We start from the raw sequence: 24,254 nt of genomic DNA, 5'->3' as shown, positions 1-24,254 counted from the left end.
ATTACAATTTGGATCCGAATTTGTAAGAATAAAATCCCAGCAGAAATAAATTTGTTGGGTATTTTAGTTGATATTACAAAATTCATTGTAATAATTAAGAAGCTTAAAATAATTAAAAAAAAAAACATATTAAAATTGAGATTACTTATTACAAGTTATCTAATAAATTCTACTATTGCTACGGCAAATTCAGTCATTTACAATCGAAAATTGTAATTTCGTGTTGTAGTAAAAATTTAATTTTCTCAGGGTTCTAATAAGAAAACTTTCGAGTACGTTGCTAGTTTTACTGCACCAAGTACCCAAATTTTGAAACCTTTTTTGAGTGACAAAAAATATATAAAACAGCTGAATTTTATAAAACATTAAATATATAATCGAAAAGGATATTGAAAAAATTAACTTGATAAAATAAAGAAAAAGTAATTAAAACAGTATCGGTTTTGATTCTTAATAAGATATTGGAATATTTAATTAAAACGACTAATTAACAGTTAAATATAGGGTATACGTGTAATTGCTGAACTTATTGATTATTGAAACTTATCCAAAATATAAGTAAAACACTAAGTTTCAAGAAAATTTCACCTCGCAGGGGCCCCATTACCTGATAATAATAAATAAAATTTCTTAAAATTGGTTTCTTACTTGCTTACATGTTTCAAACTTTATTGTTATAATCAATTAAAGGGTTTGCCAGTGGTTATACCATTATCCCCATTTACTAGCTGATGTTTTTATTTATGAATAATTTCGAAATTACTTTATTTAACTCCGATAATAATCAATTACCTGAAAAAATTCATACATCTTGTAAGTAGGTACGAAAAAAATTTTTTTTTCCCATTTGATGGGCTACAAAAAATTAGCAACATTCCTATTTAAATTCAATAAACAAAACGTAGTACTAATAAGTATATCATGAAGTCATTTCTAGTTTTAGAACATTACCCAGTTCAACAATTTTTTTTACGTCAATAAGCACTCCAATATATAATTTTTTGCATAACGATCAATCAAAATTTGTATTGATGAGAGTAAGATATACTCTATTTTTGATTATTCTTTTTTTTGCTTGCTCTGTTACAGTAGTATATAAGTCAGTCCGAATGACCAAACGAAAACAGTTCGACACTGTACTACATCGACTAAAAGGTAAGAAAATATATATTTACCAATTTGTTAAATGCTTAATTTCGGTAAACGAATTAGTAATAAACAATTATCGTCTTTTTAATTAATACAACTCAGGAACATCCTAAAGCATTTTCCGATTCTATTAATTTTTATTCTTATTATACCTGACTTTTAAAATTCTTTTCAGAAATATACAATGAATTCGTTGGCGATTTTTGGCGTTATACTCTTGGCAGCTTCGAGCATGTCAATTCCGCTCAGTGGAAACACCAGAGCTTCTTGCTCCCTTACAGGATCATCAATAAGTGCCTTAAGTTCTATCAAACAATCGTGTACAAGTATCACCATTCAGGACTTGACCGTTCCTGCCGGTCAAACTTTAGATTTAACTGGACTGAAATCTGGAACAACTGTTACTTTTGCGGGAACAACCAAATTCAGTACAAAACTATGGGCTGGTCCCCTAATCTCTGTTAGTGGATCCCATATTACAGTGAACGGAGCATCCGGAAATAAAATTGATGGTGGTGGCCCTTCTTACTGGGATGGAAAAGGTGGAAATGGTGGAAAGACCAAACCTAAATTTTTCAAAGCAGGAAAACTCACCCACTCAGTTATTAAGAACATTAATATCTACAACTCCCCCGTGCACGTCTTCTCAATTAATAACTGCCAAAATCTAACAGTACAGAACGTCCTCATTGACGACTCAAAGGGTGATTCTGCTGGTGGTCACAACACTGATGGTTTCGATATTAGTGACTCTTCCCAAATTACGATCAAGAACAGTAAAGTTTACAACCAAGATGACTGTCTCGCCATCAACTCCGGAACTGACATCCATTTTGAAAACAACTTCTGCAAAGGTGGACATGGTATCTCGATTGGATCCGTTGGAGGTCGTGATAACAATGTCGTAAAGAAAGTGACCGTTAAGAACTGCGAAGTTGTCAATTCCGACAATGGTATCAGAGTCAAAACCATATACGGAACGACAGGAACTGTCAGTGATATTACCTTCCAAGATATTACTCTTACCAACATCCACAAATGTGGTATCAGCGTTCGTGGTGATTACACCAACAGTGGAAGCAAAGGTACTGCAACTGATGGTGTTCCAATCAAGAATTTGATCGTTCAAAATGTCCATGGTACGATAAATTCTGGAGGTACCAGGGTCACGATTTTGGTTAAAGGAGCATCAGGATGGAAATGGTCTGGTGTAAGTCTTAGTGGGGGAAAGTCAGCAAGCGATTGTTCTGGAATACCAAGTGGATCCGGAGCGAAGTGTTGAATAATCCTGTGACTAATATTGGCTAGAGATCTATATATGCATTATGTAAAGCATGGTATACCATTTATGTGTTCATTTTTTTTATATTAATAAATTATCTGGGTATAGAGACTAATTTAGTTTGTAACTAACCTGAGAGGTAAAATGCCTTAATTCGATTGATTATGTTTTTTCCTATTATCATTGTACTCAATCATCTTGTTCTATCAGTAATGATATTTTTTATGACTGCAATTTATCGCAATAGTTAAACAATTTGACAATGGCAATGTTCTGTAATTCTCATCAATTAAGGAAATCAAACAAAAAGTGATACAACATATCAATCATATCACCGGAGTACCATCTAGCAGACGCACATCTCGTTAATCTCCCACTTACTATTTCAGTTATCGAGTATAAAAATATTAATCCTCCAAACTAACGTTTTATATAGTTTTTTGATGATGTCAGCCCGATAGTGCTCGAAGATTTTCGCTTTTAAACCTGATTCATCTCCAGAAAACAACTGATCAGAAATCCCAAATCTTATCAACACTCGGTATGTTATAAAGCAGTGTTCCTATTATTTCATTTCTTTTAATTTAGTTTTAATTATTGGTAAACTAACCATTGGTAATAGTTTTCATCATCATCATAAGGTCGTCAGTCCTAAAACTGGTTAGACACGTACCTCCACTCTTTCCTATCCTGAGCTAAACTTCGCATTTCCCTAAAACTAGAACAGCCCACATCCTTAACTATTTGCGAANATAATTCCAAACGATTTTAAACCTAAAACCGGTAATCAATTAACTTTCCCATTAAATACATAACCTCATAATCCTTAAAATTTCTAACCCTAAAACCTTATAACTTCACAACCCTATATACCCATAATCAAAATACTGAAACAGTATTCCTTAATCTTTCGCCATGAAACTGTTTATCACGTAGATATCACAAAATCCAAATAAATAAATTTACGTAAATTTAACAACACAAAATTTTATACTAACAAATTAGTCGATTTTAGTCCAGAATTTCTTGTCATGATCCCATATATATATTGAATTGAACCTACATTTAGCGGTGCCTCAATTTAAACGAAACGTTTTTTTACCTATTTTTGATCACTCCGTATAGTAAATTAAATTAAGATGTCACCGACGATCTTACATTCAAATAGGGAACAAGCCTTGTTTCCGATTAAACTCATTATCTGGCCACAATGAGCATATTGCAAACTTATTGGGATTTTTAACTGGAAAAGACAGTGTTTGAATATCGCCGTGATTATTATTGTTTGGGTTCAAAATATGACAAAAACGAACCACGCAAGGAAGCAAAGCCAATGTGCCTTTCTCTATTTTAATGCCTATAAGAGGATACGCGTGGGTACTTGAGTACAATTAAACAAAGATGAACTATCTTATTATTGTTATTTGTTTTGTGATTATTGTATTTTTTTAAAGAGAAAACACCGCAATCACTACAATAAATATTTTTGTAGACATAACGGCTATTTCTTGATTCATTACATGTACCATTAAAAAATAAAGGTAAATATCAATGACCGGATATAAGAAATGTTTTTTTTTTTTCGTAAAAACTAGTACCATTTGATATCATAATCATTTTTATATACAATAAATGACAAAATGCTTTTAATACCTCTAGGTCTAATGAGTGAAACTCCATACAGTATGTTTAGGGTAGTTCACCCTCTATGAAGAATATTCGTTTCGAAACAACAAAATACTGTTGACAGTGGCTTATCACAATCAACTTGAAAGCACACCTCCTAAGTGTATCGACCTTTAAAAAGAATCCCCTATCATCCAGGACTCAACAAAAAGGTCTTTCAGTTAGTTCAATTTATCAGCAGCATGTGGACTTCCTTTAAGGTGAAGAACACTAGGTAGATGTTAATTTTTCTTAAAACACTTGACGTAGAACAATAACTCTGTTGTACAAACAACAAATAAATTATATTTATTTTTCATTCAATTCATTCATTGCAAGCCCTTCGATCCACATTGATTATTTATTTATGCATCTTATCTCTTATTCCGTACCTAGTATAAATACTCACCAATAACTGAATTTAGGCAGATTCAGGTCCACTGAAAGGTAAGAATATTGTATACATATTTAACATTTAATTCCTACAACATAACCAACCATTCCAATTTTAATTGACTTTTGAAAATTCTTTCAGAAATATATAATGTTTTCGTTAACGCTTTTGTGCACAATCCTCTTGGCAGATTTGAGCTTGTCAAATACGCTCAATCGCGCCACCGGAGATTCTTGTACCCTTGAAGAATCATCATTCAGTGACCTAAGTTCTATTAAACAATCGTGTACAAGTATCACCGTTCAGAACTTAACCGTTCCCGCTGGTCAAACTTTGGATTTAAATGGACTGAAATCTGGAACAACAGTTACCTTCAGCGGAACAATCAATTTCGGTATAAAAGAATGGGAAGGTCCCCTAATCTCTGTGAGTGGATCCCAAATTACAGTAGACGGAGCACCTGGAAACAAAATTGATGGCGGTGGCCCCTCATACTGGGATGGACAAGGAGGGAATGGTGGAATAGACAAACCTAAATTTTTCAGAGCAAGACTCAATAACTCAGTTATTAGGAACATTAACATTTACGACTCCCCAGTGCATGTCTTCTCAATTAATAGATGCCAAAACCTAACAGTAGATAATGTCCTCATTGACGACTCCAAAGGTGATTCTGGCGGAGGTCATAACACTGACGGATTCGATGTTGGCCGCTCTTCCCAAATTACAATCAAGAACACTAGGGTTTACAACCAAGATGACTGTCTCGCCGTCAACTCTGGAACCGACATCTATTTTGAAAACAATTACTGCAGCGGAGGACATGGTATATCGATTGGATCCGTAGGAGGCCGTGACGACAATGTCGTAAGGAATGTTGTCGTTAGGAATTGCGAAGTTGCCAACTCTGACAATGGTATCAGAATCAAAACTGTATTTGAAGAGACAGGGTCAGTCAGTGATATCACCTTCGAAAACATCACTCTTACCAACATCAATAACTATGGCATTACCATTCGTGGTGATTACACCAACAGTGGAAGCAAAGGAAATGCAACTGACGGTGTTCCAATCAGCAATTTGGTCATTAGAAATGTTCGTGGTACGATAAAATCTGGAGGGACCAGGGTTATGATTTTAGTTAAAGGAGCATCACAGTGGAGATGGTCTGGTATAAGTCTCAGTGGTGGAAAATCAGCAAGTGGTTGTTCCGGAATACCAAGTGATTCCGGAGCGGAATGTTGACTAATCCACTCAGTGTTGTAAATCTACTGTTTTTATCTCTAACCTACTATTATACCTACTGTTTTCACGTTAAAAATTCTTTTTGAAATTACTTAGTATAGCATACGAAAGAATAAGCACTAGCTACTACAATTCACCTTCCTAAAATGTTCACCCTGCTTTTTAGACAACCCTCTGAAGTTTATTTCATTATTACATACTTGAACGTTCATGTACATTGTGTTAGTTCAGTGCATTCTAGACTATGTGTAGTGTATTAGACTATGTGTAGTGTATTAGACTATGTGTAGTGTATTAGACTATATGTAGTGCATTAATTAGTGGTAGTAGTATCTATTTATATATCAGTGTCCTATTTTTTATTAGTCAATATAGTATTTAGATGAAGAACACGAGTTTTTTCTTTACGAAATCATTTTGGTTAGTCTAGAGTATCTACACGCCATATGGTCCATGAATTTTACTTTTTGATGCAATCGTTAGTAGTGGATACGTAAGGGCTAAATACTTCAGTACTATTAAATACCCACTAGATGGCGATATCTGTTTCGATATTGCTTCCAAGATTTAACCTCAACGATCTAACATATGTATATTGATATCCTTTAACAAATATGGCAAACTTTTAGCAGTACCTAATTAAATATTAAAAATTATATCTCTGAAAATATTATTAATAAAATACCTACACTAAACTCAAATTGAATTTCAGAAAATTCCCAAATTGGGAGACGATTGTTCGAATTTTCGGCAGAGATTCGGCAAAAATTGTGCACATAGGCAGTACTTACTATAGAACCAATACGAAATATTTGTATGTGATATCTAAATGTATATTATGTGCGTGTAATAGTTAAGGTATAAGGCCAGACAAGATAATTAAGACAAGCTCTCAATAATTGCTGGTTATCTTACATCAGTGCGTCATTTTTATTAAGCAATTAATCAAAAAAATTAGAGTAAGCTAAATAAAAATAAAAATGTTACAATAAAAACAACAACAAATAAATTACGTATTAATTTTGACCCGGTTTAGCAGTACCAATTTTATCTTTTAACTTGTTTGATCCTGATTATTTGACCAACAACTTGGTGGCGTACTTACAATTAGTTACATGCTTCCACATTTCATATAATATGCAATTAAATGCTTTACCATTAGGTTTACTATTATCCCCTTTACTGGCTCATGTTTCCATGAATAATTTGAAAATCTTTTTATTTATCGCCGATAACTTACTGTATGGGTACTGGACGTGTAAATTAGATTTGGATTCAGTACGCGACTGATCCGACATTTTCTTTTAGGATCCTGCCGGGTACTGGTATAATAAAACCGGACACTCCGCAGTGCCAAGTAAAAAAATAAAAAACAAATACCAACAATAATAATTTAATAAGTACAACTGATCCGAGGGGACTTGGACCTTGACGAAATTCTTGTACAAACTAGAGTGGGTGGATCGGCTTGCTAGTTTCGATGATTTAGGTAGCCGGACCACAGGTTCAACCATAATGGGGGAAAGGGGTTCTTAAAGAGAAACTAGACTAAGACAAGACCCTGAATACGATCTAGAAGGCAACGGGAAACTACCACATTATGATCCCGAGTAAAATATACTTTAATAATTAAATGATGCCGTCCTCTGGGGTAAAGCACTCGTGACGTAAACTAGTCCCCCATTCGGATGTCCAGGCGGGGACTACCTCGGAGGATGCCACCAATAAGTGCAATAGGGTTAGGTGCGATATTTCACGAGTCGGAGCGTGGAATGTTAGGACAATGAGGCAAGGTTAGGAATGTGGGTTGCTCTAGTTTTAAGGAGATGCGAAGTTAAGTTTACGATAGGAAAGAGTGGACGTACGTGTCCAACCAGACTTAGGACTGACGACCTTATGATGATGATGAGTATAACAAAAAGAAAAGGTTAGAAGCGTTCAAAATAATTGAGTAAAGTTAGTTGCATTCCTTTCTAGATTTAATAAATTCAAAAAATAATAGAAGTACAAAAAATGATGTACTGTTTTGGCGTTGGGGATTGAGCCCTTTGGAGTGTTCCCTTACTGTTTCAAAAAAGTCCATTTGGAATCTATTTCTAATTAAATTCCTACTGAAGCAGTTAGGTTCCCACCAAGGATTAAACGAAGGTATTAAATGAATTTTCACATTAATATGAATTAAGAAGATTTATAGAATGCAATGTAGCACGTTGAATGTTAATGCCTTAAAGTAGATTTACACGGGTTTTCTCAAAATTGAACAACTCCTTGTTATTGTTTATTTTATGATTACTTTGTAATTAAATGCGAAAGCTACGCAAGCAAATACATGTTTTTATATTGTTTGATTCATTAATTAGTTACAGATACCATAAAAAAAAAGTAAAGATAAAGGTCAAAAACAATGGCCCGATATACCAAATGATTTTTTTATGAAGATTAATAGTAGCTTGTGACACTTATTTTCAGCTTAATTAAGTAGGTAGTTAACCCTTTTTCAAGAATAATATAACAAATTGGTTTTGCTAAAGGATTAACTAATCGAAACATTTAAAAGCCTGCATATCTTTTTCATAATTTCTATTACTAAAATTTTGTGTAACTATCTCTAGATATTTTAATAGTAATAGCCAACTGCAAAACCCTTTTCCTAAATGAATAAAAAAAACCCTGCTGTCATCCGTAACTGGAAAAAAAAATTTTTGATTATTTCCCTTTGTGAGTGAAATGCGACGACCTCGTCTACTGTAATATACACCTTAAAATACGAAGAATAGTAGATACCAATTCTTTTTAAAACAATGACGTAGGGTAAACAAAAACTTTGTTGTATAAACAAAAAATAAAACAATATTTATTTTTCATTTAAACACGGCCTAGAAATTGTGTTGATTATTTATTTAGACATCTTATCATTCTTCCCAAACCTAGTATAAATAATCCCCAATGAGTGAATTTAGGCAGTTGCAGTCTATTACACATCAACTGAAAGGTAAGAATATTCTATTCATATTATTTAACAATCAATTCCATTAAAAAAATTTGTCAATGCTTTGCATCAATTTTCATTTAATTTTAATTACACTGACAAAGAACTTAATATGATATCCAATTCTACCCTTAATTTATTATGGGGTTAGGAGCAAATATTATTGTTGTATTGTATAACAGTACAACAAGAGGCAAAACGTTGGACCTGGTTTCAAAATAAATAAATTATTTATCCCTTGTGGTCCCGATTTAACATTAAAGAATTTACTGTTTTTCCCAGGGTGGTGGTCAAAAAATTATGAAAATGCCTCTTTGCGTATCTTTTCGGTTCATTCAACCATCAAATATACAAAAGTATCTAGTTCTACCCAAATAGTTTTAAACATCCACCACTCCAAGAAAAACGATTTAGTTTGAATTTAAACGGTTGGATAGTCAAAATAACCTGAAAACCAATAATTCCGATTCTATTTGTTTTTTACTGTTATAACATGTGACTTTTCAACTTCCTTTCAGAAACATACAATGAATTCATTGGCGATTTTCGGCACTATACTCTTGGCAGCTTCGTGCCTGTCAAATCCGCTCAGCCGCGAGACGAGAGCTACTTGTACCCTAACAGGATCATCAATTAATGACCTAAGTTCTATCAAACAGTCATGTAAGAGTATCACGATCCAGAACTTGAACGTCCCCGCTGGCCAAACATTAGATTTGACTGGACTGAAATCTGGAACAACTGTTACCTTCAGTGGAACAATCAATTTCGGTGTAAAAGAATGGGAAGGTCCTCTAATCTCTATTAGTGGATCCCAAATTGCAGTAAATGGAGCATCCGGAAATAAAATTGTTGGTGGTGGCCCCTCATACTGGGATGGACAAGGAGGGAATGGTGGAAAGGACAAACCTAAATTTTTCAGAGCGGCAAGACTCGATCACTCCGTTATTAGAAACATTAACATTTATGACTCCCCCGTGCATGTCTTCTCAATTAATAGATGCCAAAACTTAACAGTAGATAATGTCCTCATTGACGACTCCAAAGGTGATTCTGGCGGAGGTCATAACACTGACGGATTCGATGTTGGCCGCTCTTCCCAAATTACAATCAAGAACACTAGGGTTTACAACCAAGATGACTGTCTCGCCGTCAACTCTGGAACCGACATCTATTTTGAAAACAATTACTGCAGCGGAGGACATGGTATATCGATTGGATCCGTAGGAGGCCGTGACGACAATGTCGTAAGGAATGTTGTCGTTAGGAATTGCGAAGTTGCCAACTCTGACAATGGCATCAGAATTAAAACTGTTTATGGAGCTACAGGATCAGTTAGTGATATTACCTTCCAAGACATCACCCTTACCAACATCAACAAATATGGTGTCACTATTCGTGGCGATTACACCAACAGTGGAAGCAAAGGTACTGCAACTGATGGTGTTCCAATCAAGAATTTGACCGTTAAAAATGTCCAAGGTACGATAAAGTCAGGAGGAACAAGGGTTATGATTTTGGTTAAAGGAGCATCAGGATGGAAATGGTCTGGTGTGAGTCTTAGTGGTGGCAAGGCAGCAAGCGGTTGTTCCGGAATACCAAGCGGTTCCGGAGCGAAGTGTTGAATAATCTTGTGACAAATATAGGTTAATAATCTAAATCATCATGACAATTCTTGTATTAGTTACTTAGAGTTAATAAATTTTGAAGTATGCACCAATGAATTTTACTTTTCGTTGTAACCATTGCGTTAGCACTATGGTTAGGACAATCAATGATTTGAGATCTAAGATTTCATAATCTGACCCATTTCCGAGTGATTCCGAGACGGTTTGATTCCTGGATGGACCTGTACATCACAATGCATGACTTTATGACAGTCTTCTTGCTGTCAAGCCTGACGAATTTGTGTACACATTTTGCCAATGCCCTCCATAACACTATTTTTACGCATAAGCACAAAAGAAACCCTTCTCGAAATTGAAACAAAAGATATTGATTTTGAATGGAACTACTATTTGAAAAAATCTGACATTAAAAGAAAATGAATTGTGAGTGAAACGAATTGATAAAGAGTGAAAATGGACGTGCCTTCTTCTTGCTTCTCCTTGTCCTTGTCCATGTCCTTGTTAAATTAACCTCATGAAGATTACTGACAAAATAAAAAGAGATAATAAAGGAGTTCATGGAGAACAGCGTTCTGTCGAATCTGCCCGACAGGATCAATCATCAATGCGTCTTGGTCAATTGCGACAGTAAACTCTACCTGCTGCCTAAACATAGGGTTTTATAAAGTACCACAAACGGCGTAGTGGACGCCATCTGTGGCTCAGTAAACGTATAATGGCATTTAGTGTATTCAACCAGGTCCATTCGCGTTGATGGATATCTACTTGCTGAACAGAAAGCAAGGCGCGGTTCATCCCTATGTGATGAGAGATGAGATCCACCAAGATCGAAATCGCGATCCGCGTCTGGTAGTTTTAAGAGAACGCTAACCATCATGAACTTTGTTCAATTGATTACGTACCAATAACGTAAGAATCAGCCACGCCGTTGATTCCGTTCAGCAAGTAGATATCCATCAACATAAATGGACTTTGTTGAATACGTTGGATGCCACTAGATGGAATTCACCACGCCGTTTATAGTACTTTAATTACATTGAAAAGAGATAACTGAATAATAAAAAGCGCTGTTAGAGGCTTATATATGTAAAAGATCAGGGTCGGCTTTATAACTGCCTGGTTGGAATTACAACTTCAGGCAAGCGTCTTTTCTTTCCTAAGTTCCTGAGAATATTGAACTCTCTTTGAAGTCCGATGCTGGCAACATGCTCTAATTCTGCTTGTCTGCATCTTTTTCTGTTACACATTAATTGGTATAATGTCATTCCTTTTTCTTTATTAGTGTCCGCTGCAATTCCTACCTGACATCTCTTCTCTATGTTTACAATATTCCTTGCAACGTCTCTCATGAGTAAAATTGGACATTTTGTCAGCAACCGCTCTAGTCTAGTTAGTAAATTGAGAGAGGAAAGTAAATGTTACTATGTCAATTTTAAGTAGTAAAAGGAGTAAGTTAAAGGGTAATAAAAGTGTGTTATTTTTTGTTAACGTAACACAAGAAACTTGATGTAGGAATATAGGAATTATGTTATAACTACGTATGCAACTTTCAGTATTCCCATGATACATAACATGCCTAATAAAATTATATTTTGACCAGCGGGCACTGCATCAGATACATGCAACAACAAAAAGGTGTTTTTTAATGTGTTCTACTTAGTCCACAAAATTATAAATGAAGACATGCCAAAATACAATGTTTACGTTGAATAAATTACTGTCCACATAAGTTACAGTTGAAACAGTTGCATGATATTTCTTCCTGTTCACAAACTGGCTACCATCCGTTCCGAGACTTCGGGCCACCGTTCATATTTTCAAAGAAAGAGAGACTGACTGCATTTTAAAAAAAATGTCTTGCCATCATCAACGGTATACCAAAGCGTTTACGATGCGACAGGACGAGGATGCGTCGACAACAGCGACGCGTTCGCATCAGCAGAATACCGCTGTTATATTTATTGCTTACTTTTCGTGGTCGCATGCAGCGACCGTAAGAAATTCAACTGCGAATGTTTCGCATGGTGCAGGTATATTCCATTGTTCTGGCCGTTGACAAAAAGCAGAAGCTGCGGAATATATCGAGTTCAGGTGTACCATCGGTCGCATAGTAAGATAAGACGATAAAAAAACCAGTCGCCAATTGAACGCGACCAATCAAATTCAAAACGAGTTTTTGCCAAAGATGCAACGAAATCGACCATGTTTGATCGAAGACAAAAGGCAGCTGAACAGATTCCGATAACTCAGCGGCCGTGGAGTATCCTTATTGGCTCTTCCCGATGCCCAATTAATACGAAAAAATCAGTCTTTCCGAATGGCTACAAATCGTAATTGGGCATGTTGGAATCCGTGGTCGTTTCCGTTTAAAAAATGAGACAATACAATTATTCACAGGTGCTCCATTACGACATGTCGACAAAAACCGATCGCCGTTTCCGCGCGGCTTCCTCTTTGTTTAATTTGTTTCTAACAAGGATCAAGTTTGTCGGCCGGCAAACTTTTTACGATGCCCATGGCGCACAGCACGATTCAGGTGTCGACTCATTATTTCTACGAGCGAGAGACGAGGCACTTCGTTTATGGTCTGTTTTCGTTACTTCTCAAGTATCAAAATAATTGAGTATACTTCCCGAGATGTACCTACAAAAGGTTTTTAATATTCACTTCGTAAATTTAAACAGCCGCTATTCTATTTCTAATTGTTTATTGTGAGCGTATTCGTACAAGTAGTTCATGTAGATTATGGCATCGTTAGTTTTAAGTGCCAAAAGGAAACAACTCACAAGGAAATATTAATATTTCCGTAGATAAACATTACTCCACCAATGCAAATTATAACGAATAATAGGGAGGTATCTGATAAATGTCATTTTTTCTCACATTTTTAAGTGGCACAAAATCAGTAAATCTACATGGCCTCTTGTAGAGGTCTTTGGGTGTCTCTAGACCGTCGTTACCAATATGAGCAGACTGATCAATAATTATGAATGTTAAATCCAACACGGTGACAATGATAACAATATTTACACGGCAATATTCTTTATAGACTCGATATATTTATAGGAAGAAGTGGAGACTGAAGATCTCATGATAATGAGTAGATTAAAACTAAAACTCTCGCGTCCATTTGAAAACTACAGTAACCTACATCTCTAACTATTTACAAACAGTAATCTAATTTGACTCAACCTCTACCCCTCTTATGACTCCTGTTTCTGTCTCTAATAATATGTCTGTAAGTGGTTATTTATATCTATGTTGGTCTATCATACTCTTTACCTATCAACTTGTAAAAAGTGTAAAACACAACCTGCTAGGAAATTATCATTTTTAGGTCCAACTGTTCTACCCCTAGGTTCTGCCTTAGGGGTTTACTTTTTTGGCATAAAAAATGTGCAGTTTTTACTGTTAACTCGAAAGTGGTTGCTTTTCGCAGAATTGTCCCTTTACAACGAACTTATTGCTCTAGACAAGGAAACAGAACGTTCCTTTTTTTCTTCTCGGTGAATCATCCGTCTCACAATTCAGCTACAGACTCTCCAATTGGTAGAGCAGTTTTTCTTTGGACATTTTATTTTCAAACAAGCATCTTTGCTTTCCTAAATTCCTAGGAAAGTTGATTTTTCTTTAAGGTCCGATGCTGGTAACACGCTTAAATTCTGCTTGACTACATCTCTTTCTGTTACACATTAATTGGTGTAATGTTATTCCTTTTTTTTGTTAGTGTCCGCTGCAATTCCTACCTTACATCTCTTTTCTATATTTATGTCATTCCCTACCATGTCTGTTGTGAGTAAAAGTAGGCATTCTGTCCTAGTCTAGTAAGTAAATTTGAGAGTTTTGTTGCGGACTATGCCAATTTTGACTGTCCCAACTATAGAAACCACAACCAGAGTTTTAATTTAGATTCTTCTTTGTTTTTAATAAGTAAATGTTTCTGATATTTCNAACGCCGTGCTCCAAACATACACCTTTAACAACCTTTTTCGAATTTCTAAATTAACCGTTCGCGAGCATAGAAGTGACTTCTTTTTATTAAAGGCGACACGACCCTGCGCTATCCTCTGCTTTATATCCCTACTATTCCTTCCATCCTGACTTATCTGACTTTTGATAGTTTGATAGTTTTATAAAATCAATATCAAATCCAAAGAGTTGCTCCGTGAAATTGTCCTTCCTCTCACCCATGCTTCTCCCGGGGATACGCAAATACATGTGAACCCGTCAAAGTAAATTCTAAAGTACAAACGTGAGTATAATAAAGCACGAACACAAATTATTTGCTGCATAAAGAATGTAGTTTTTATGGATAATAAAATTTTATTTCACCAAAAATTTAAATTGTCTCCTTTATTATTATGTAACCTTCATCAGTCGTGCTTTTGCGACTTTTATTGCTTAACCAAGTAGTAATAATAATCATTAATATTTTCATACGTATATATGTTCATTAGATTCATTAGAATTCCAGAAAACCAGGAATTGTTGTTAAATTACAAGGATTTAACCGAATATGCGACGAAATTCCAAAAGTTCCCTGGGATTTAGAAGGATTTAGGTAAAGGAAAAGGAATTATTTATGGATTATAGAAATTATTTCCACGCAAAGGATTTATGAAGTATTGTGAGCAAATCCGAAACAGATCCAGAAAGATCGAAATCGCAATTTCCACAGGATGATGATCACCATAAACTTTTTTGTTCCATTTGGTTACATGCCTACCCCGTATGATGAGCTACTCCATGGATTCACTTCAGCAAGTAGATATCCATTAACCTAAGTGGACCGGACCTAGTTGAATATATTGAAATTAACTAAAAATGCGTTGCACCACAGATGGCGTTCACTACAACGTTTGTGATATTTCATAAACCTGAAACCCCTTTATCTTCTTGACACCATTTTCTAGGGCAATCTACACTATCCAATAACAAAACCGTTTATTGTCTTTTACAAGCATTTAAAGAACATTTGACATGCCCTCAAACGAAAAATTTTATACACCTTCTGCGTGGAATAAGAATACACAATGTGGAGGTATCGCAAAGTATTCACGCAATTCTTAACTTCTCGAAGACGATCGAATTTTATCCTGCCCTTCCTGGAACCCATAAACCGTTATTTATATTCACATTCAGCTTGCCTTTTAAAAGTTACGACGTTTTGTCAAAGTTAACGCTCACGCTCACAACTCTATTTGTATGAAGGGGACTGAGCCGCTCTTATCAAACAAGTACAACTTTTTATTAAAGGAACCTCGCTTCCATAAGCGAAAGGACGCGTGACAAGACCGTTAAAGGTATCAATTTATATGCAGTAGCATATATACATACGTAAGTCCCTTCGTCACATCGGTAATTTTAAGTACCTACTTCAACAAAAATTTGAACCCATCTGCAATAGGAAATTGTTCATTTTTTCTTCTAGAAGGAATAGAAATCGTCGAAATGGTATTTACTGTCCGAAATACATACACAATGAAACATAAAGGTATTTATAACATCCTTATATTTATAAGTAAAAACTAAGTCTTAATAAAATATTGTTATGTAAGAAACGTAAAAGTAGGGTTAGAACTAATATAATGAAATGGGAGAAACTGATTTTGGATATTTATGGAATCAGATATAAAACAAAGGGTTGAATGGTTTTTAGCAAAAATAAACCACTTTTGTGCTCGAGATCGGTTGATATTAAAATTCGAAAAAGGATTATTAGAAGTGGCTCACTGAAGCGCCGCTCTTTACGGATATGAAATGTAGACGGTGGGCTCTACAAAAAATAAAAAGTTTGAGATGGGATATTATTATAAAACTACTACTTTAATGGATAGAATAGGTTCAAAATGAGGAGATATTAGTAAAAATAGAAGAACAGGTAGCGATATGGATATCAACAAGATGTGAAGGGCTAGTTGGAAACATATTAGAAGCAGAAATAGCAGGTAATAGAGGTAAAGGTAGATCTACATTAGATTCATCGTCATCATCATCATCATAGGGTCGTCAGTCCTACAACGAATTGGGACACGCACCTCCACTCTTTCCTATCCAGAGCTAATCTTCGCATTTTATTAAAACTGACATATTTCACATCCTTAACTCTTCGTGAATAGTAGTCTAATGTCTCTCCTCCTTATAACTCTTGTTTCTGCTTCTAATATGTCTGTAACTAGCGCTTCGTGCCTAAGAAAGTGTCTTACCAACCTATTTCGACTATTCCTTATTGATTTCACATTTTTACTTTTATAAATTCTTGATGTTCTCGCGATGAACTTTGTCAAAATTCTCGATCAAAAATCTAATGGAGCTTCATTTTTGTTTTTTTCTTTATGTGTATACAATTTGAACATGTCTAACATTTTGGAAATACTCTGTAGTTGATAATCACATACACGAATTCATCATCGGCAACGTGTTCACATTTATGCATGAACCTCTGTTTGCAGACAATTATTGTATACATGATGTTTCGACCAATATTATCACTAATCGATTATGTTTAGATGAATTAACCAAATTCCTTTCAACCAGCGATTACATGTCCGCAAATGCTTAAACATGTCCGTGTATTAATTGACGCCGATTTGAGTAATTAAAAGTCTTGTGGAGCTTTCACGTTATCAAAAGCGGTAGGTACTTTAATACTGATATCAAAATTTTAAGGTACAACAAGAATGTGATAGATACATTATAACAAAGAATGTAGCAAGCTTCGAGAGTGTTGACAAGATGCAATAGAGGATCACAATCACAAGTTACAATCTTAAGCCGGCCCTAGGCGAGAATTGACAGAAAGTACAGAGAAATTGCGCTAACAACTAAGCAGTTACATCAATGAAAACTGTAAACAGTGACGGTTGTGTAACGACTAATAAAGCAAATATCAACAGCATACTGCTACGCTACTAAACATAACAATCTTTGGACACACATTTCTGCAACAATGAATTAATTAAATAACCACCTTGTTCATCGCTGATGATATGCACTGTTCTACACTGGCCTATGACAGTGACACATTGACCTACTCCTTATGATTTCTGTGCTATGTAGCAGCTGATTGAATGCGACGTTGCAGTGTCGCGTTCTCTTACGTGTCCCTACCAGGACCTTACCTGTGGTTTCAAACTCGAAAACAGTGGACTTTATGACAGTAAAACAGCTACTGATTACGTACATGAAAAAAGACGTTAGGTACTGTAGAATTATGGAAAATATATTTAGGTAACACCTCAAAACATCTCATTTACCCATTCTAAACTTTTCTGTGTTCAATGTGAAGAAATGTAACAAACGTGCAAACGGTCGGACAAAACTAAAGTCTAATAAAGAAATAGTGTAATTCTTCTCTGCCTTTCTTTCATTTTACACAACATCTGGATCTTAGGATTTCGCAATTACCACCAGAAAATTAGTTCCCCGAAGTAAGGATTCTATATGTCACATGGACCTGAAAATTGATTTCAGCTCACTAAACTTAACGTCCGAAACACAATAGACCGGCACAAGGCCGAATAGAAGTTACTGCCGACAGTGTAAGGCTCCAAAGTAAATCAAAATAAGTTGCTAGGTGCCTTTTTTCTGATATTGCAGAGTTTCTATTAATCACGAAAAAAAAATCACGTTGCAAATATCTGTAGTAGTTTTGTAGGTCCTTTTTAATTAAGTGTATCGACGTGCCAAACCAAAACTAAGCCGTAGCTATCTGTCTTCGTGGACATTCTGTCGATTACGAACATATTGGTTTTCCTCAGTTACGCTGTAAAACGATCCGATAGAATACCTACCAAGGGACCAGCGTAATAAACTGCTGTTGCTACTGCTATTAACAGCGAGATTAATAAGCAGACCGCGGATCGAACCACAGCAGGCGGGATTTACAAATTAGTCTTTAAATATACCGGAAGCCGAAATCGTTCAAAAACAACTTAAAATTACAGCAGTTTGCGTCGTTATTTGTGGCTAGAGCAAGCTGACGAATTGATTGAAAGATTGAAAATCAGAACTAGTTAAATTAGCCCAAGATCAACCCAACATAAGGCAATTTTTTGTAGGTGTACATTACTGGGATTGGGTTAGGTTTAGGTTTGATTTTGATTTTCAATTTTTCGAAATTCGAAATATATGAATTTGAATTCGACATTGTCTGATTTTATTTTTAACTTACTACAACACATTTATCAAGTGAACCTGTTTAAATAACAATCAATCCGCCTGACCATCCAAAATAGCTCAATAACGAAAGAGAAGTAGGTCATATTTTACATAAATTATTACGAGATATTGCGAATCTTTTCATTATTTTCATATCAAACAGCGAAATGACTGCGACAGTTGAATATAAATCGAGAAGCTCATTTTTAGTTATGAGTTGACAACAACAAAGAATCAAGTTTTCACAAAGACGAATATTTAACAGTGCCTCTTTGCACAAGGCAATTTTGAAAGTAGCTAGCTGCTCTCATTGTTAAATGAAGGATGATGCTCAAATTTCATTTGAAGAAGGTACATATATGAACATCAAAATCTTACTCGATTAGAAACGTATCAAAAATGTTAATTTCTTTTTGTTCTAATGATATGATAAGTAAATTGTAAATTACACAATTAGATGCAAGTATATCAAAATCAATGACTTAATTGATTTGAAAACGATCGACAAAGAAGAATTTAATAGATTTAATTGTTAGAATAACGAAAAGTAAAAAGAATGTGCCTGATGAGATTAAGTTACTTTTCTTCTCACTTCGTTCAGAAATTCATTCGTAAATTTTGAAAGCCCTGTCGCGAAGCATTAATCATTTAATCGGCTAATTTAAAACAGTTTAGTCGCAATTTTTGATGAGCACATAGATCGGCAGGAATACATGAGTATTTGTAGTATCTTTACAGACAGAATTTCTGATTATTGCTTTTCATTGCCATTTACGCGCCATCTAACGTTGGAAAGCTGAATGATCGCTATCTAAGAAGGGAGATTCCTTTAAAGGTGGGGCAAGGTTTTATACTATACCTATTATTTATATCAGCCACGGAAGAAGGGAATACTTATAGAAAATTGTTCATAAAACTAACTAATTTGACAAACCACTGAGAAAATTAACAACGGGGTGCTATTTTGATTGTTAGTAAATCGATAGTAAAAGTAATCACCAAAGTTGATTAAGAATTTCGACTTATAGCTTACGAATCGGGTCGGCTGTTGTTTTTAAGTCAAATTCGGCTAATTATTTCATAAATATTATTCTTCTTTAAAAAGCTATATTAAAATTATAACAATATTTTATTGAATATGAAATACTATTCTGAAAATTCAATTTTTTACCCACTACACGCTACTTCAAATTAATGAGGGAAAAATTGTTGTTGTTGTCACACCCCCGTCGGGAATCGAACCCGGGACCTTTGGCTTTACGCACCAATGTTCTGACCACTAAACTACGAGTGGTGACAACAACAACAGGTTTAGTGGTCAGAACATTGGTGCGTAAAGCCAAAGGTCCCGGGTTCGATTCCCGGCGGGGTTGTGACAACAGCAACAATTTTTCCCTCATTAATTTGAGGTAGCGTGTAGTGGATTAAAAATTCAGAAATGAATTTTCAGAATAATATTTCATATTAAACTAACTCACTTCTTAAAGATGCCTAAATTGTATGTATGTTTAATATTTTATTGTTTTTTACTATATTTTACAGTTTTTGTCCATTCAACGTGAATTTATTTACAGTAGGTATAAACATTTGTGCGATATAGCACAATAAACTGCGAGGAAGAGCGGGTAGTGATGCGATAATTTCGGGCAAACTCCGTCAGTACGCGTTATCTGATCTTTTATTGCAAATAGGTCGCCACAGTTTAGATATCGAACTTTGCCTCTGGCGATTACATTCGCTCCGGTTGCATTTTATTAAACCTGATAGGTATCCAAGTACGTGTACGTACCTACACTCCCTGTGGATTTAATGATAAAATCGTTTTGTACGGGATAAAATTTCGAAGCGTTTCCCATTGCAATGAGCTTACGCGAAGTAATAAATCATTTCCTGTCATTTTTGAAACAAAATTGCAATGTCTGATTTGATGTATCGAATTTCAAGCTGTTTCCGCGAATAAATGGCGTTTCTAAATCTGCTTTTCCAATTTCGAAAAATCGCCGCATTTTCGTTTTTACGTGGGATTGATTCGAAACTTCCACGGAAATGAAACAACAACGAATTGTCAATATTGTGAATGAAAACTTGCTAGGAGCAAATCCCCCTTAATCTACAACATTTTTACAAAAAAACACACTGACCTGGTTAAAATATGCCCACTTCCTCCTCAATTTGGACAACAGTTTCGTACAATTACTCCAAACTCGTTTTCAATCAATGCCGCAGGCGATCGATACCGGCGCAGCTACGTCTTCTTGTTCTCGAAAGCTAACCGTCACTGGTCTTTACTGATACAACTGATAATAATAATAGCACACTAGATAAATTGTTGGGCGAACAAGAAGTCTAAGCAGTGATATAAATGTATATAGACATAAATACCCTAAAAGACTTGCACAACTTACAATTTTGACGAATGTATTGCAGAATTTTGTTCAATATACTTTGTCATAACAAACAAGCGTAATTATAATCTTGTCCCGTCTAAAAAATGATTATGATAATCACTTTATGTAAACTTGTTTCAAGTGCAATAATTTTTTTTAACAGAGCGCATCGATTTATGGAAATTTTTACGTTGATTATCGAAGTTAAAAAAACTTAATTGCATCATTCGTTCGCTTCTTTCGGAGAAGATCGATTTGATACATTGGAGCAGATGGCAGACATTTAAAATTTAATCAAGCGAAACATCATTACCATTCCGACCACCTCTTAAAAGTTTGGCAAAAGAGAAATAAAATTCGTCTAGGCCAGACGAATAGCAAAATTTTGCTTGCTACAAAAACTTCATAGACTGTAATGTAATAATTTCATATTACACAGGACGTGTCTGAGAAGGTGAATTTTAGTAAACTTCTATGAAGAGAATGAGCAATAAAAACGAGTAAGGATTGTATTTAGATCAGTTTTTGTTAAAAATGTTTCTCTATGATCTACACAGAGCGATATGGCCTACAGGTTTAGACCATTGCTTAGCATTCGGGAAGACGTCGGATCGATTCCGGGTCTGTCTGCCATTGTTCAAGTTTTTCTGTAATACTGGAGTAAGTATATTTCGTTTAGTTTCTGTAGCGATGTGACCTTCACTTTGACCGGTGCAAAGTAGAAAAGAACAGCACTAGGCCAGAAAAGAAAGGAGACAACTCTCGGTCAAACTCTTAACCGGTGAGGAGCGTATAATACGTACAGTACTGCACGAAAAAATTGACCATTTTATCCACTACAATTGCATTGCTCAAATGTGCTGTTATTGGTACCAATTACTACTGAAAATATCAGCGAGATGTTTATTTATATTTGAAGACATATTAAAGGCTTTAACGCTTGTTTTCGACTCGCACTACTATTCATGATTGAACAAAACTTTTGGCAGGTACTATATTGAAAAAGTATGTTTAATGAACAAGAGTCGAGAGTATAATGAGCTTTTTTCTCCCTACCTACAATTTTGCCAGCGCGCATCCAAGACATTGGAAGGGTCACATCGCTATAAAAAGTAAATGAAGTATAATATTCCATAGATAATCTTTCACTTTCTTCTGTCATCATTTAATCTTCCGCCCTACCCTCTCACGTAGTACGAAGGGATTGCCTACCCACCTGCATTGATGGTTGGTAGGAATAAAATACCCAAAACTTTTTCAATTTTTTGTTTGCCTCCTTCATTGCCACCCGTCATCGTCGTCTATGTAATCAAGACCACATTCTCTGCACTTACAGTTACCTACGTGCCGTGGATAAACAATTATCCATTACCCGTATGTGCTTCAAGAAACTGGTGTCGATTACAAACGGTGCAGCTATGAAAACTCGTTAAGGGTGTGACTCTGCTTTCTTACACTCGATTGAACGGAGCGATATTCTCTCCTTCACAACTAGAAAACTTCTGTTCTGTAACAACATCGTACGTGATGTATCACCGAACCTTATTGAATTGTGTGCTTGAATCGCAACGAAATAAATTGGTTCCCTGGGGATGACCGATGCTTAGAAATCGCCACAAAACCGTAAAGCGATACTTAAAAAGAAAGAACCATACCGTATGTTTATTTTTGAAAGTTTCTGCTGACGTGATACAACTAAAAATCGAATTTTCTCATCAATATAACTGTAGTCGAACTCAGTGGCGCAGCATATAGGCTACAGAGGAAACCACAGGCCCCTGGCAAGACAGATAAATAGATAAAATAAGTAAATCGGCATTAAATAGAATCAGGTCCGCCGCACAGAAATGTTACATGTCCTAACTACGCCACTGGTCGAATTAATGCAGTTAGAGGTAATTCAGAATTTCATGAGCCTTGATCTTGACTTGCGCAGTAACAGAACTCCACCTATCAGATTTCTACCATCTTACAAACAGGTACATTTGCTGTAATTGTTTACAGATAGATAGACATTCCAATTTCATTTATTATGTGCAGATCAATAATAAACACCTGCACGTGTGGGTTCCTAATAAAAGCGAAACTAAAACGCGTAGAGCAAGCGAAAATCTTACTTTCTCTGCCAATCCTTGGGATTTGTACCCATCGTCGTACGAAAACTAATAAGATACTTTTATTCGCTTTTCCTAATGCGGCATGAAATACAACTAGCGATGGGGGATTTCAAGAACCCAATAACAATGTCACCCGCTGCCAACCTCTAAAGCCCAATATCAAATTTTCAATTTTCCTGTTCGCATACGTATTAGATGAAACTCGAGATAAAAGAGAAATAGTTCCATTATTTTGAAAATCATATACCTACAGAAACACCTTTGTGAGTAAGGGATAAAGAAAATGAAACTGGACTAAAACCGTAATGAATTCTGCTCTCGAGGATGCTTTTAACTTCACTGGAACTACTAAAGCGAAAATCGTCTCGATGCAGTGAGGATATTAAATAGAACTGTTCTTGTGCAATGTGTTCTTTTAAACAAGTAAAGCAAAGCCCAAAGTGCATTACGGGAATAGTCCTTTTCCCAAGGTGACGCTTACAACGCCTGAACGTATGTATGTTGTTGTTATCCTTGTAAGTACATTACATACAAAGCAGTGGCGGCGAATGCTCAAAGGCGCAATTTATCGAAACCACTAGATATACGAGGGTGGATTGATAAGTTTCCGGCCTGACCAAGAAAAACAAGGTTTTTAAAAATTTTTTTTTTTTATTTCTCAACATAATCTCCTCCAAGGCTGATACATTTCTCATAGCGGTGTTCCAGTCTATTAATGCCATCTCTATAGACTGATTCGTCAAGCTCCTCAAAATAACCATTTACAGCTTCGATTACTTCTTCATTGTCCGCAAATCTCTTACCGCCAAGCCATTTTTTGAGATTAGGGAACAGAAAATAGTCACTCGGGGCTAGGTCTGGAGAGTAAGGAGGGTGCGGCATCAATTCAAACTTTAGATCGTTGATTTTAGCCGTCGCAACGATTGACGTGTGCGCTGGTGCGTTATCGTGATGAAACAAGATTTTTTTCTTCGCCAGATGAGGTCGTTTAATTTTCACCTCGTGGCTCAAACGTTGCAATAAGTCTGCGTAGTATTGACCAGTGATAGTATTACCCTTTGCAAGGTAATCAATGTATATAATACCTCTTGCATCCCAAAAAACAGTAGCCATAACCTTGTTCGCCGAAAAAATTGTTTTTGCCTTCTTTGGAGTTGGTTCCCCTGGTCCAATCCACTGTTTAGACTGTTCTTTGGTTTCAGGAGTGTAGTGGTGGACCCACGTTTCGTCAACGGTTA

At 35.6% G+C, this 24,254-nt stretch overlaps 2 protein-coding genes across 6 annotated transcripts in view; one reads left to right on the top strand and one right to left on the bottom strand.

The window, feature by feature from the left end:
• The window catches only part of LOC108736292 (sex peptide receptor), a 298,323-nt gene that overhangs the window by 264,493 nt on the left and 9,576 nt on the right, over nt 1-24,254 (bottom strand). The window lies entirely within an intron of this gene.
• On the top strand, nt 1,070-10,444 carry LOC108736296 (polygalacturonase-like). Its single transcript, XM_018468660.2, has 3 exons — nt 1,070-1,155; nt 1,325-2,249; nt 10,168-10,444. The coding sequence occupies exons 2-3, from the start codon at nt 1,334-1,336 to the stop codon at nt 10,347-10,349; spliced, it is 1,098 nt and encodes a 365-aa protein (XP_018324162.2). The 5' UTR covers nt 1,070-1,155; nt 1,325-1,333; the 3' UTR covers nt 10,350-10,444.

Source organism: Agrilus planipennis, unplaced genomic scaffold, assembly GCF_000699045.2.
Source record: "Agrilus planipennis isolate EAB-ADULT unplaced genomic scaffold, Apla_2.0 scaffold110, whole genome shotgun sequence".
NCBI classification, from domain to species: domain Eukaryota; kingdom Metazoa; phylum Arthropoda; class Insecta; order Coleoptera; family Buprestidae; genus Agrilus; species Agrilus planipennis.
The sequence above is the reverse complement of the archived record's forward strand: the minus strand, read 5'-3'. Positions and strand labels throughout refer to the sequence as shown.

Coding starts and splice junctions, on each gene's coding strand:
- LOC108736296 (XM_018468660.2), top strand. CDS start 1,334: ATGAATTCGTTGGCGATTTTTGGCGTTATACTCTTGGCAGCTTCGAGC. Junction 2,250..10,167: donor CAAAGGTACTGCAACTGATG/GTGTTCCAATCA, acceptor CTGCAACTGATG/GTGTTCCAATCAAGAATTTG.